At 55.5% G+C, this 13,877-nt stretch overlaps 1 protein-coding gene across 1 annotated transcript in view; it reads right to left on the bottom strand.

Annotated features, from left to right (window-relative positions):
* MAN2B2 (mannosidase alpha class 2B member 2) overlaps positions 1-13,341 on the bottom strand; it is a 22,023-nt gene extending 8,682 nt beyond the window's left edge. Inside the window, 16 exon segments of the mRNA XM_040494921.1 lie at positions 651-703; positions 706-872; positions 875-926; positions 1,795-2,190; positions 2,484-2,574; positions 3,398-3,945; positions 4,379-4,469; positions 4,594-4,783; positions 6,607-6,630; positions 6,633-6,729; positions 6,732-6,760; positions 6,763-6,808; positions 10,925-11,128; positions 12,015-12,110; positions 12,871-13,043; positions 13,302-13,341. Coding sequence (XP_040350855.1) covers positions 651-703; positions 706-872; positions 875-926; positions 1,795-2,190; positions 2,484-2,574; positions 3,398-3,945; positions 4,379-4,469; positions 4,594-4,783; positions 6,607-6,630; positions 6,633-6,729; positions 6,732-6,760; positions 6,763-6,808; positions 10,925-11,128; positions 12,015-12,110; positions 12,871-13,043; positions 13,302-13,341 — 2,297 coding nt within the window.
* Positions 13,342-13,877: the final 536 nt, after the last annotated feature.

Here is a 13,877-nt window from a genome sequence, read left to right as displayed (position 1 = left end):
TAAATAGATGGCTGGCTGGGTGAGTGAGTGGGCGGAGGCGTGGGTGGATGGACACGTGGTTGGGTCAACATATAGATGAGTGGGAGGGTGAGTGGGTGGGCGGGGCAGATGGGCGGACGGAGGGGTGGTTTGTGTGTGGATACATGGACGGAATCGGGGCTTAGTGGTTGCGTGGGCGGGTGGGTGGTTGGATGGATGCATGAACAAGAGAGATAGTGTATGTATGTAGGTATGTAGGTAAGTACGTAGGTATGTATGCAATATGTAGGTATGTTGTATGCATGGATGGATGGATAGGTAAACGGGAGGTAAGGAGATGGATGGATGAGTGATTTAGCAGTTGGTGGGCAGACGGGATGATTTATGTTGCTTTAAATTTAAGAAAATGCACGACGTGAATAGCATATATTTCCCCGGAGTGGGTCCTCAACTTTTGTTAGGGACCGACAGCCCTGGAATGATAAGGTTCAAGAAGGGCTTTCTTGTACTGGTCTAATCTGACAATACAGAAGTCAAGACGCTAATGCAGGAAGGGCCTTCGCCACCTTCTGGTGGTTCCCATAGCAGGTGAGGACAGAGACAGGTGGGGAGTGACAGCTCAGGTCCCAGGACACGCCTCTGCCTCAGAACCAGCAATGGCTGCACCTCACCTCTCCCACATGCTGTGCATCAGGTTGGTGTCACGGTCCAGGAACACGGTGTTGTAATGTCATTCTTCACCCGCAACAGGTGCCTGATCCCTGGACCAGTGCACGTCCACGGCCTGCGCCCAAACTGGGTGGAACTAACTATGGTGGCAACTGGTTCGTGGATGCCCGTCTGGGCCCCCTCGGTGCTCCTGATGCCGTAGTGCCGGTAACTGAGGCCCGGAAGGTGGTCAGCACATGCAGGTCGTATGTAGGTTGTTTCTCCCTTGATTTCTGGACCTGCAAGGCCAGTGGGACAGGACACAATGTGGGTTTCAGGGCTGGAAAACCCCTCAGTCTCCTCCGTAACCTGTGGCTTGCATACCTCCTGGACTGGGTGCTCACTACCCACGAGGCAGCAGGGTCTTTCCGTCATGGACTGAGCTGACTTCCCTCCAGGCACCTCCCTGCTCGACAGGACCCGGCCCCAGCCTCATCTCTCTGCCTGGCCTCCCTCACTCCTGGGGCACCAGCATCAGCAACTGCCCTTCCTTCCAGGCACCCCTGCTGTTGCCTGCTCTGAGCATGACTTTCGTGCCCAGGGGCTCAGCACTCAGCCCAGCTGGACCAGAATGTGCATTCGGAGGGTTTGCTGAATGATGTCAGCACCCCCTGCACATCCCCAGGAAAACAGTGGCCGGGGGACAGGCAGGGTACCCTGGGACACCCCTGCAGCTCTGGGCAGTGGAAAGGATGAGAACAGACCTCGCGCATCAGGTGTCTGGGTGTGCAGGCACAGGCAGCTGGGCCAGCCTGGAACACCAGCACCTCCTCGAGGCGCCCCTCTCAAGACTCTTGAGGGCCTTTCCCAGAAAAGGTGGAAATTTACATGAGAATATCAACACACCCGAGGGAGGGGGCTGAGGAGAAGCCGCCCAACCAGGTCAGACCCACCCAGGAAGTCCTACAAGGAGGGGACAGTGGGGGGCACTTCGGGCCACTTCAGATGCCCAAGGCCCAGTGTCTGTCCCATGGTGGATCCCAGGACCCTCACTGGATATGGGTTCCCATGGGGATGTCCTCGAAGCGAGGACCCCGTCGGTACACGTTTCCTTTAACTGCTCCCACTTCTGGACGTGCCCGCCATGAGCTGGTGTCACTCCCATACCTGTGCAGGCACCGGGTGGCCTGACGCATCGGTGATGCTGACCCAGGAAGAGTCCACAGTCAGGGTAATGATGGTGGTGACCGTCCAGGCCAAGGGGTTGAAGACCACGACAACGTGTCCCCCACGTTCTGGGTCTAAACGCAGAGACCTGGCTTTACCTGCTGCCCTTTGACTCACCCTACACACCTGGGTGCCCTTGTCACATGGAAATGGAGGCAGGTGAGACACAGCCCTGAGAGCTCCCAGGGGACCTGTGTATCGGGACCGGTGGGCTAGTCGGCTCCTACACTCGGCACCCCATCCTCTGCTCAGGGCTCTGTTCCCGGTCCCTGGGCAGGGAAGGCTGGAAGGGAACACACAGGGTCCCTCCGGAGAGCTGAGGTTCCCCGTGCTCCTCTCACATCACTCCCTGACAGCCCCACTTGACTGATGAGGAAACTGAGGCCCAGAGAAATACAGTCACCTGCCCAACGTGACCCGCTACTAAGGTCTGGCTGCCAATTTGAGTGCTTGGTATCGGGAAGGACTGGAGAATTCTCGGGAGGCTGGCGGGGCCAGTCTAATCACCTAGCCCAGCATTTGAGCCCCAGTGAGGCGGCCTGGCTTCCACGTCTGTTCTATCCTTACTCCCAGCGAGGGCAGTTCTGGCCATGTCTGATGATTCCCGGATCCCTGAACACATCACACACCTCCCGGCCCCCGCCTCTGCCCAGGCTCTTCCCTGTGACTGGGACACCTTTCCTGACCTCCTCTGCCAGTTCACTCCTCGGGGAAGCCACCCTGGTGAGGACACGGGAATGGGTGGCCCCACCTGGCAGGGAACTCACACCCCCAGACTCCAGCTCGGCTGCCACTGCCTCCCCCACCGACCCCGTGATCTGTGGGCTGTGACCCTGTGTGCCGCAGGTCTGGTCCCTGGGGCCCTTCCCCGGTCTGACGGTCAGATGGGACTACACACAGACACGGGGGGAGGGGGCGGCCAGGTGTGCGGTGAGGTCAGTTGTGAGGACGCACCGTGACCCGGTCTGGCTGATGTGTGGAGCTGGGGGAGGGGCAGCAGGCCTTGTGCACGGGACGTGTCGGGCACGTGAAAGGAGACCAACGTGTGCCGGTGCCCCCAGGACTTCCTGGTTCAAGAAAGCTCCTCAGTCCCAAACTGGCATCACCAGTTACTCTACACCCACAGAAGCCTGCCTTCAAACAGGCTGGAGATCCGCGCCCAAACTGAACTTCAGAGGGCGCTGGGGATCCAGGCTGGGCTCAGGCCCCTGAGGACCCCTGCATCCTCTGCAATCAGGGCAGTGCGGGGCCGCGGGTTCAATCCCTGCTCCGCACTTCCTGGCTGAGCGACCCTGAGCCCGTCTACAACCTCTCTGCTTCTGCTATGTGTGCCCCTACACGGTGAGGATAGTGGAAGTTCCCAGCTTCCGGACTTTCCAGGCATTACGTTAAACCCTGCGTGATGCGTGCTTAGCAGACGCCAAAGCAAGTTGCCGCTTATCAGTCTAAGGGTCACACATCACAGACAGGACAGGAGCCTCCGAGCAGTCAAGGCACGTGCCAGGTTCAGGGGCACACAAGGGAGGTGGTTCAAGACTGAGACTCAGGTGTTCCAGTGCCGCTCCGTGACTCCGCGGGCTCTCTGGTCAGGACGGTCACAGCCTCCTCCCAGGTCTGCAGAAGCATCCTGCGGGGGCCTCGTTTACCTGAGTGGGCTGGGGTCCTGTCCTGGACGATGGAGGCCATCAGCTTGTGCACGCCGTGCAGCCCCGCGCTCAGATTCTCCACGTACCTGTCCCTCACCTTGGGCGTCTCAGTCCCAGGGATGGCGTCGTGGTGCTGCACCCGTAGCCCGACCAGAGTAGGGGGAGCATGGGATCGGGACCCGCCTCTCCAGCGCACCCGCTCACCTCCCAGGTGCTGGTTCTCCTTCCCTCTCGCCAGGTGCCTGTGGAGAAGGTGAGGGTCCCTCCCACTTCTCACAAGAGGAAACTGAGTCTCAGAGGGGCTGGTGACCTTGTGGACACCCACTGCCTGAGTCCCCTGGCTTGGGCAAGAAACAGACATCTGGATGGGTCCCGTCCCAGGTTCGTCTCTGCCGCCCAGTCTTCCTATAAAAGCTGCTGGAATGCTCCAGGCACCCTCCCGTCTCTGTACCAAGGTGGGAACGGGAGCAGCTCACCTTCCCTGAGGGGAAACGGAGGCTCCACCTGGTGAAGCCACTTGTCCTGCCTGCTCTGATAGACTCTAAATTCTATCCACTTCACCCCCAGCACACATTCTGCCAGCAACTCCCTTTAGGTGAGTGTGCAGATGTCATGGCCAGCGTGGCTCTTTTCTGGCGGGTGAGGACAAGTTATAGGATTTCTTGGGCCTCAGGTTTCCCATCTGTACACGGGGGACAGGTGGAGACGGAAAGATGCCGCCGTACCGGGCAGATCGTATTCTGCCATCGTATTCTACTGCCCCCACCCTGGGGTGGCCACGTGCTCTCGCTGCACTGGGACGAATTTGAGCTCAGCGAGGGCAAAGGTGCCTGAGGCCACACGGCTGAGCTGGGATTGAGCCCCATCTTGCCCTTTACCCTCTGCGTAAATTTGGCCCGAAAGCTTCCTGAAGCCCCCAGCTGAACACTGTCACTGTCCTTGCCTTGGCCCACGTCCACATGCACTTGCCTGTGACCACGGGCCTCCTCAGTGTTCTCATCTGGAAAGTGGACGTCTAGTGACCAGGGGTGGGGACAGCACACCGCACAGGGGCTTTGCAACCTGGTACCGTCACTGAGACGTGTGACGTCACCTCGGAGACCGCCCAGGGGGCCACTGCAGCTGCTTCAGGGCCCGGTCCAGGCCCAGGTGCTGCTGGGGGGCCGGCCACACGTAGTAAGTGGACACGGACTGCCCGGCATACAGCAGTGTGCTGACTCGCCTCGCCAGCCCCTTGAGCCCGCTGTGGGATGCGTAGAAGCCGGTCCAGGCCTGAAATGGATCTGGATAGAAGGGCTGGCGGTTGGGAAGAGTCTCTCTGCCCTGGGGTCTTGCTGAACCAAAGCCCCAGGAAAGCTGGGGAAGCTTGGGGCTGGGAGGCCGGTCTGCCTGGGTCACCTACGGAGGCAGCCACAGACCCCTGCTCTGGCCAGGCCGGGAGTGGCCCAGGATCCCTGGGAGGGTCTGGGGAAAGTGGGAGCATCAGGCTGGCTGGGCCAGGCCTGGGTGCTGAAAGACTGGGTGGGGGACCCGAGAGCCGACGGTAGACCTCGGAAGCCTGGAACAGCATGTGAGCAAAGGGTCTGGGAGACTTGGGGGCAGAGGAGAGTGTGACGGGGGCCAAGTGGGCTGCCCCCGCCTGGGATGCACTCTGAGTGCAGGCAGAGGCCTTCGCATGGGACTCGAGGGCAATGGGGGGTCCCGGGACGAGCCTGCCATCAGCGGGTCCCTCTGGCAGACCAGGGAGGTGGGATGGCGTGGGGACCGGAGGGATCCGGTAGCTGCCGTCCTGACCTGCACAGAGGATGAGGCCTGACCAAGGCTTGGGTGGGAGCAGGGTGGGGCTGGGTGCCTCCGGGGGCGGCTGGGTCTCACAGGGTGGGTGACAGTTCCTCCTGTTCTTGCCTCCCGCCTCCTCCCTGGCTGGGCTGTGCCTGCCTTCCCTGACTTGCCCCACGGGACCTGAGCCACACCGGGAAGGGTAGCCATGCTCTCCGGGGAAAGGCCGCAGGCTGTGGGGACCTCTTGATCCTGTTGCCCACAGCTCCTCCGGCAGGCTGAGGGTCCTGGTTGGGCAGAGGCACCCCACAGCCTGAGCTCTACTTTAGGCACCAGGCAGGCTTATTGCCTTCCCAAGGCCCCAGTGACTCAGAGCAGGGCCCAGGGCTCACCTCACCTGTCCAGTGTCCACATAAAATTGTCTCTGCCCGGGGGCCTTCAGGGAGGGAGCCAAGCCCATTGAGTACGCCTGCAGGACTGTGCCATATCTCCGCCTCCTAGATGCAGCCCCGCCCACTGCAGCCACTCCTACCTGGATTGTAACCCCGCCCACAGGGATGTTGTCCTGAACTCCAGCTATGACCACGCCCATATCAAATTTAACCCCTCCCACCTCTACTGTAACCAAGCACACACCCCGGAAGCCCTGCCACCTGAATGGAGCCAAGGCCTCACGGATGTGACCCTTCCATCCCACTATCTCCCGGCCCACTTCCGTGCGGCCACACCCACCGTTACAGTAACCACGCCCACTTGAATGTATCCCCTCCCACAGTGAATTAACCTCCCAGGTCAATGTATCCCTTTCCACTCAACTGTAACCCCGCGTACTTCAATATGTCCTCTTTCTTCTGGGCCGTAAGCCCTCCCACAATGCAGTAGCCCCTCCCACCTAAACTGTGACCACGCCCACAGCCGTGAATCTCCTCTCATCTCTACATCCAGCCAGCTCTCCAACCACACGCTCTGAATGGTAGCGTCCTCAGAACAATCTGCCCACATTCTCACCACCCAGACAAGAGACCAAGGCGACAAGAGACTAGACCAACCCGTCTCATGGCCGTGTCAGCGCAGGGCTCAGCCCAGTTCCAGCCCCGCATGGGGCTGGAACCTGACATCTCTCTGGAAGGGAAGGAAATGGAGAGATGGGAAAATGGGTGCTATGGAGCCATTATGTGAGTATCTTGTCTATACTAAGATGTGTAGGTGGGACAGCTAGGCGGGACAGGGCCCGTCTCGGCCCCAGTGACCCTCACAAGCTCCATCAGCAGGGCAGAGCTGCCCTCCCTGGCACCAGATCTCCACCCCAACCTGCAGATGCTCATACCTGAGGAATAGGGCGGGAAGTCCCGTGGTCGTGGATGTTCCAGGTGACACTGTGAGTGTGCATGGCACGGAAGTAGTCAGCCAGTGTGGCGTGCTCCACAGAGATGCCAAGCTTGGAGGCGGAGAGTTAGAGTTGATGAGTTCCATCAGAGGTCCATGTTGGTGAACTGGAGCGAGGCGTTGAAGAACTGCTTGTCACAGCCCTGCGGGAGGGGGCATGGCACAAAGCCTTGTAATTCCGGGGAGAGCCCGGCCCTCATCAACCGCCATGAAGGGCCCTCACACTCTTCCTGGAAGCCTCAGAACCCCAACCAGCTCCCTGACTGCGACCGTTGACCCTTTCTTTTTGTCTTGTCTTGTCTTTTTTTCTTCTCTTCTTTTTTCTTTTCTTTTGTCTTGTTTTTTCTCTTTCTTATCCTTTTCTTTCTCTTCTTCCTTTTTTCTTTCTTATATTATGTTTTACATCTCAAGTATTTGTTAATCTTATAACTGGACTTTGGACCTTTTGAACACCATCATCCAGGTCCCCCACTTCCCCACCCCCACACCTCTGGCATCCATAGATCTAATCTCTATTTCCATAAGTATAGTTTTCCTCAACTCCACATATAATTGAGATTACATAGTGTTGACATTTGTCTAAATTATTTCTCTTTCTGGGATTTTCTTAAAGCCTATCAGTATTATTGATACAAGCATAATAATTATTTTTGATAATATAGTAATTACGAATCACAGTGATCACAGCCACGACTCACGTTTACTGATTTGGAAGTTGCTTTCAAAAAGACGAAGTCAAAACATTGATAAATTCCTAGAAATATACTACCCATAAGCACCGAATCAGTAAGAAATAGGAAATCTGAGCAGACCAACGACTACTAAGGAGATTCAATCAGATTCAGTCAAAAACCTCCCAAGCCACACGTGTTCAGGACCCGACAGCTTCACTTGTGAATTCTACAAAACCTTTATAGAAGAATTAATACCTATCATTCTCCCACTCTTCCGAAAAAACTGAAACAGAGGGAATACATCCAAACTCATATCCTAAAATCATTACCCCGATACCAAACCACATAAAGGTGCCACAGAAAAGGAAATTACAGGCCAATGTTTCTGATGCACACACATACAACGATACTCAACAAAAATTAGCAAACCAAAGTCAACCATCTATGAGAAGGATCATCCACCGTGATCAAGTGGGATTTATTGCAAGAATTCAAGGATGGTTCAGAATCCACCAATCGATCAACACGATGCGTAATGTTAACAATAAAAGGATAGAACACCACGTGATCATCTCTATAGCTGTAGAAGAAGCCATTGACAACATACAACATCCATCGATGTAACACCTCTCAAATAGTGAGTATAGAGGGAATGTGCCTCAACATAATAAAGGCCATTGATGACAAGCCCAAATGTAGCATCATACTCCATGGTGGGAAGCTGTATGAGGAAGAAGACAAGGATGCCCACCTTGTACATATTCATTCACCGTTGCATTGGAAGGCCTAGCCAGAGCAAGTAGACAACAAAAAGAAACTAAGCGCACCCAAATTGGAAAGGAAGAAGTTAATCTGTCACTATATGAAGACGGCATAGCATTGTTACATATAAAAACTTGCACACACTCCTCCTAGACACAGTTAGAACTAACAAATTCAATCAAGTGTCTGTGTACAGAATCAATATATGAAAATCAGTTGCATTTCTGCACACTAATACTGAACCATCAGAAGGAGAAATTAAGAAACAATCCCATGTATAAATGCATCAAAAAGAATAAAATATCTAGGAATAGATTTAAGCAAAGAGGTGAAAGACCTATACACTGAAAATTCTAAGACATTGATGAAAGTACTTGAAGACGACACAAATAATGTCTCATGTGCTCTTGTGCTCATGGATGGGAAGAATTAATATTGTTAAAATGTCCACATCACCCCAAGTAAACTATGATTTCAATGCAATCCCTGTTAAAATTCAAACGGTGTATTTGCAGAAATAGAACAAGCAATCTTCAGATTGGTATGGAAACACAAAAGACCCTGAATGGTCAGACAAATCTTGAGAAAGAAGAACGAAGCTGGAGGCCTCACACCCCCTGATTTCAAACTACATTGTAAAGCTATGGTAGTCTGAATGGTATGGTATTGGCATGACACCAGACATACAGATCAACAAAACAGAATAGAGAGCCCAGAAATAAACCCACACATATGTGGTCAGTTAATTTGTGACAAAGGAGGCAAAAATATACACTGGGGCAAGCACAGTCTCTTCAGTAAGTGGTGTTGGGAAAACTGGACATCCTCACGCAAAATTATGAGACTGGACCAGTATCTTACATCATGTACAAAAACTAACTCCAAATGGATTAGACATCTGAATATAAAACCTGGAACCATAAAACTGCTAGAATGAAACAGAGGGGATAAAGTCCTTGACTTCATTCATGGTGATGATGTTTTGGATTTTACACCCAAAGCAAAAACAACAAAAGTAAAAGTAAACAAGTAAGACTATATTAAAAAAAAAAAAAGCTTTCTGTGCAACAATGGACACCATCAATAAAATGAAGAGGCAACCTACTGAATGGGAGAAAATGTCTGAAAATCAAACATGTGATAAGGAGTGAATATCCGTAACATAAGTACTCATACAACTCAATACCCTAAAGCAAAAAATCCATTTAAAAAATATGTCAGGACATCTGAATAGACATTGTTCCAAAGAAGACATACACATGGGCAACAGGTACATACGTGAAAAGGTGCTCCACATCACTCCTCATCAGGGAAATACGCTTCAAAACCACAATGGGATTTCGCCGCACACTCGTCAGAATGGCTATCGTGAAAACCACTAGAAATAACAAGTGTTGGCGAGGACGTGGAGAAAAGAGGATGCTGTGCACGGTGGGTGGGACTGTGCATTGTTGGAACCATGATGGAAAACAGTATGGCAGACCCTCAAAAAATGAAAAATAGAACCACCATATGACATAGCAACGCCACGCTGAGTATTTACCCAAAGAAAACGTAAACGCTAATTTGAAAATGGGGGATATGCACCCCCACGTTCACATCCAGGCAACTCAACGTTCATTTACGCTCATTATTTACAATAGCCAAAATATGGAGAGAACCCAAGCATCCATCAGTGATGGACGGCAAATAGACTTATTGGGCCTGTCATTTTGCAATACAGACAAATATGGAATGGTGTGTTGCAGGCTGAAATGAGCATAATGTGATCTGCCAATTACATCTCAGTCAAAGGAGAGAACTGTGTCGTTAAAAAGAAGGTCCCCCCAGAAATAGTCGCGGTAATCCTAAATGAGCCTTGTTGAGATTTTGCCATGGGGCGGAAGACATGAAATGACGTCTTCTGAGACTGCACGTGAGAGACGGAGTCCGGCCCAGGGGAGGCGAAGCCTGTAGTTGGGACAGAAGGAGAAGCGTGAGCCTGGATGAAGTTGTTCAGTTGCTTCGGACGTGCGGCCCGTGTGATGGCCGCACCCCAGCAGCGCTCTGCAGATTCTGCCGGAACATCTGAACACCTGCGGTTCCTGGGTCACCGAGGAGGGGCCCGCTGAGCACCGACGAGACAAGAGGGGAACGAGGAAAGTTCTCACGAGGTCTGACGGGGGAGCCCAGGCTGAATCAGCCCCACAAGCTGCCCGTGCGATGAGGCCGCGGATGCGTTAGCTCTCGCGCTGCCCAAGGACAAGGATTCCTCATCACCCCGCCGGGGGATTTTGGTGTGAGCTCGTGACACAAAGTGATGGGGATAGACAGCCTGATGGGCAACTTCCCTTCGCTGTCGGACTTGCACAGACCCCTGGGCACAGGGCTGCAGCGGCCCCACAAACGCCTGCTGCTGGGTCTAGGGTCCTCAGGCAGAGTGGGCAAGGTCATGACAGGCCTCCCCGTGTGCTGACAGCAACCTCCACGGAAGGAGCATGGAAATGCGACATGTGTCAGGATGGCCTAAACTCACGCAGCCGCAGGACGCCTCTCTGAAAGGCCTCATGGTGCCTCTGAAGAGGGAGGTCACAGAGCAATCTGGACACAAGTCATGTTAGGCGGGCCTTTCTGTTCTCCTTGCCAACAGCACATTCTGCATTTGAACCGTTGGGAAAGTAAATATTTCAAGTTCTTGTTTCTTTATCGTCTAGTTACGACTTCCGCTCTGCTTCAAGACCCAAGTGTAGTTACAGTATTTTGATTGAAATGCCTATGACATTTTGACTCCTGACAGGTGTCCAGGGCTGTGCTGTGGACCCCGGGGCCGGGACCCCGCAGTACCCAGGGCCAGAGGACGTGTGGTGTTTGGAACCAGGCGGCCCTCTCCTTCACGTTCTTCAGTAGGGCCATGGCGTAGTATCTGATGTGCCGAGAGACGGGACGAATCGTGCCGGGATATATCCTAATGACGGGTGGTTCTGGGAAGACGGCTGAGCCATCCCAGGAAAAGCCCTCCCTGCAGGAGAGGGAAGGGTTAGGGGAGCCCTGCCCCAAGAAGGCAAGGCAGCTTGGCGTCCAGGATCCTGCACAGGCAGGCTGCAGGTGCAGCTCAGGGACTTCGGACTGTCACTCGGGCCTCCTCCCCCACCTGTGTGATGGGCAGGTCGGTGGTGGCAGACAAGACGGGGCTCAAATCCCCAGGTTACAGTTTGCCAGCTGTGGCACCTGAACACATCATGTTCCCTGGGCCCACACTGCCTCAGCCGTCTCGTGGAGCCCACACCCTGTGCGTGGCATAGCCCCCAGCTAGACACTCGGGGACTGGATGCCCCTAGTTAGGGTCCTCCCTGCCTCACTCTGGGCAGCAGGGGGTGCCATGGGGGGGATCGCAGGCCAGCCTCCAGGAGTGGCTGCTTGGATCCTCTCTGGACCTCAGTTTCTTCATCCATAAAACATCCTGACCAGGGTTGGTTGATAAGATAGATGAACGACATCACTGGAAACCAGCTGGAAACCAGCGTTGACAAAGAGCAGGGCTAGACGAGTGGGGGTGACTGGTCGTGAATCCCACATCTGGCATCCACTCACCAGCTGCCCATCTCCTGGTGCACCAATCTCTCCTGTTCAAGGAGCGGGGAGCCGGCTCCCCCACAGCCTCCCAGGTACAAAGGGCCAGACTGGGTGGGACCCAGGGACTCCCACCCCAAGGAACCCAGAGGCTGACGGCTCCCATGATGGAATTGGCCAACGCAACTGTCACTGACTCTGCCAAGCTGACCACCGGACCCTGGCTGAGTGGCCCTGCCTCAGTTTCTCTATCTGTAGCCAGGGTCCTGAGAGCTTCTCCCAAGGGGGTGGCTGGGAGGGTGTTTCTGAGGCGACGCAGGCAGAAGGCCGAGAACGAGGCCCCCCCCCCGCCCAAGGAAGGTGCCGCTCACGAGCAGTAGTCAAATTGGTCCAAGACGTGCGTGCAGATTTCCTGCTGAGCCGACGGGGATGGGGACCCTCGCTACACGAACTGCTGCCCCTGAAAACCCAGGGGACAGAGGGAGGCCCGACATGACAACGCGGCAGCCTTGGATCTGCCTCCCCGGCCACCCCTGGGTCTCTGTCAGTGGTTCACGACGCCATCCCCTCTGCCCCCTCGGTAGACCTCCTCTGACCCCCCCAGGGCCACGTATGGTTGTGGAAACTGCCCTCCGCAGGCGCGAGCCAGCTCCCTCACCCACCCCGTCCTCAGCGGGGGATTGTCTCTGCTCAGGCCCCAGGAGAAGTTCCTAGTGGCTGTGCTGGAGGAGCCCCTGCACGGGGAGCCGCTCATCTCCCACTACGCGTGTGGTCTGTTTCTTAACAGTCCTGATGGTGCGGAAGCGTTCTGGGTTACCAAGCAGGGGAATCCTGGTTGTTAGCACTGACTGTGGTCCCCGCACTGCACCTGTGTCCTGAATCCTCCATGACTCAGTTTCTGCACCTGAGATGTGCAGGGGGGACGCGCCCAGCTCACAGGGTCCGCTGCGGGTGAACCGGCAGTGACACAGGAAGTGCGCTCTGCGTGCGGCGGGGCACGTAGTGGGGCTCAGGACGATGTCACTTCTCTTGCTCAGCTAGAGCCCGGTTCCACCCGAGGGTAACGGCTACCGGCCGTGGCTAGCCTTTGTGTCGCACGCTATCAGCTGAATACTCCCGGACAGAGTCCTCGACAGAGCAGAGGGCTTTGTCACGTGCCCTGAACACGGAGGGAAGGAGGCAGCGGCCAGAGGCGGCAGCGGGTTTGACTCAGCAGTCACCTGGGCCTCCTGCATGGCGTCCTTCAGGTCACGGTCGCTCCGGGAGACGACGAGCGCGTGGACGCCCTCCAGGGCAAATGGGGGGGGGGTCGTGGGGGAAGCACCAAAGGAGGCGACCTGACGGGAGAACTGAGGCCGGACCCCAGAGGTTTCATACAGGAACCCGTGTCCTTCTGCAAAGAGAGCACGGCCTTGCTGGTGACGTCCGCTTGCCCAGGGCCCCCTGCCCTTCCAGGGTGCCGGAGTGCCATCCGGGCATTGGCTGCAATAGATCCGAACACAGAGGGCGCCACGCCAGGATCCCCCGACACTTCATCTATTCATTCATAACTTGAGAGCCACCGCATGAGCCCGATGACAGGTTGAGTGCTGCAGGGGAAGGACAGCCCCAGACTCACGTCAGCCATTGATTCCTGATTGCCAGGCCTCACCCCCAGTGTTGTCTTGGAACTGTCCCAGAGCTGAGACCATGGCCTTCGATCACACTGCCTGCAACTACCCACCCCCGTGACTTGGGGACGCTGCCTGCAGCCCACATGACCCTGGGGTTCTGGGACAGAGCCATGAGCAGACCCAAGGCTGGATCAGGCCAGGAGAGGTGACTGCTGGCAGGCGTGGGTGGCTGAGGAAGTCGGGGTCTGCTGCACGCAGGAGGGGATAAGGACCAGCCAGGGGGGATGGATGTGGTGTGGGGTCCTCGCCCTCAGGGATGGTGGGGGAAGAGGCAGAGGGTGTGGGGGCAGCAGAGGAGACCAGGACGGAGCCACAGAGGGGCTGGAAGACTTGTGTGGAAGGTAGAGTTAGGCCTGGACCATGGTTGGAGCCAACAAGTCACGTGGGTTAAGTCGGCTTGGCTCTCTGGGAAAGATTCCCCCCCTTCACTAAAAAGAGTCAGGACGAATGCCCCTTTGTCCCTTTTCTTGCCTTGAGTGGGGATGTATGGCAACATGATGCCTGGAGCTGTGGCAGCCACTTGGGACCTGGAGGGGAGGTGCACAGAAGTCAAG

This window comes from Herpailurus yagouaroundi, unplaced genomic scaffold, assembly GCF_014898765.1.
Source record: "Herpailurus yagouaroundi ecotype Mexico unplaced genomic scaffold, PumYag 28, whole genome shotgun sequence".
Lineage (NCBI taxonomy): Eukaryota > Metazoa > Chordata > Mammalia > Carnivora > Felidae > Herpailurus > Herpailurus yagouaroundi.
Note: the sequence above shows the minus strand (reverse complement) of the source record. Positions and strands in the feature narration are given on the sequence as shown.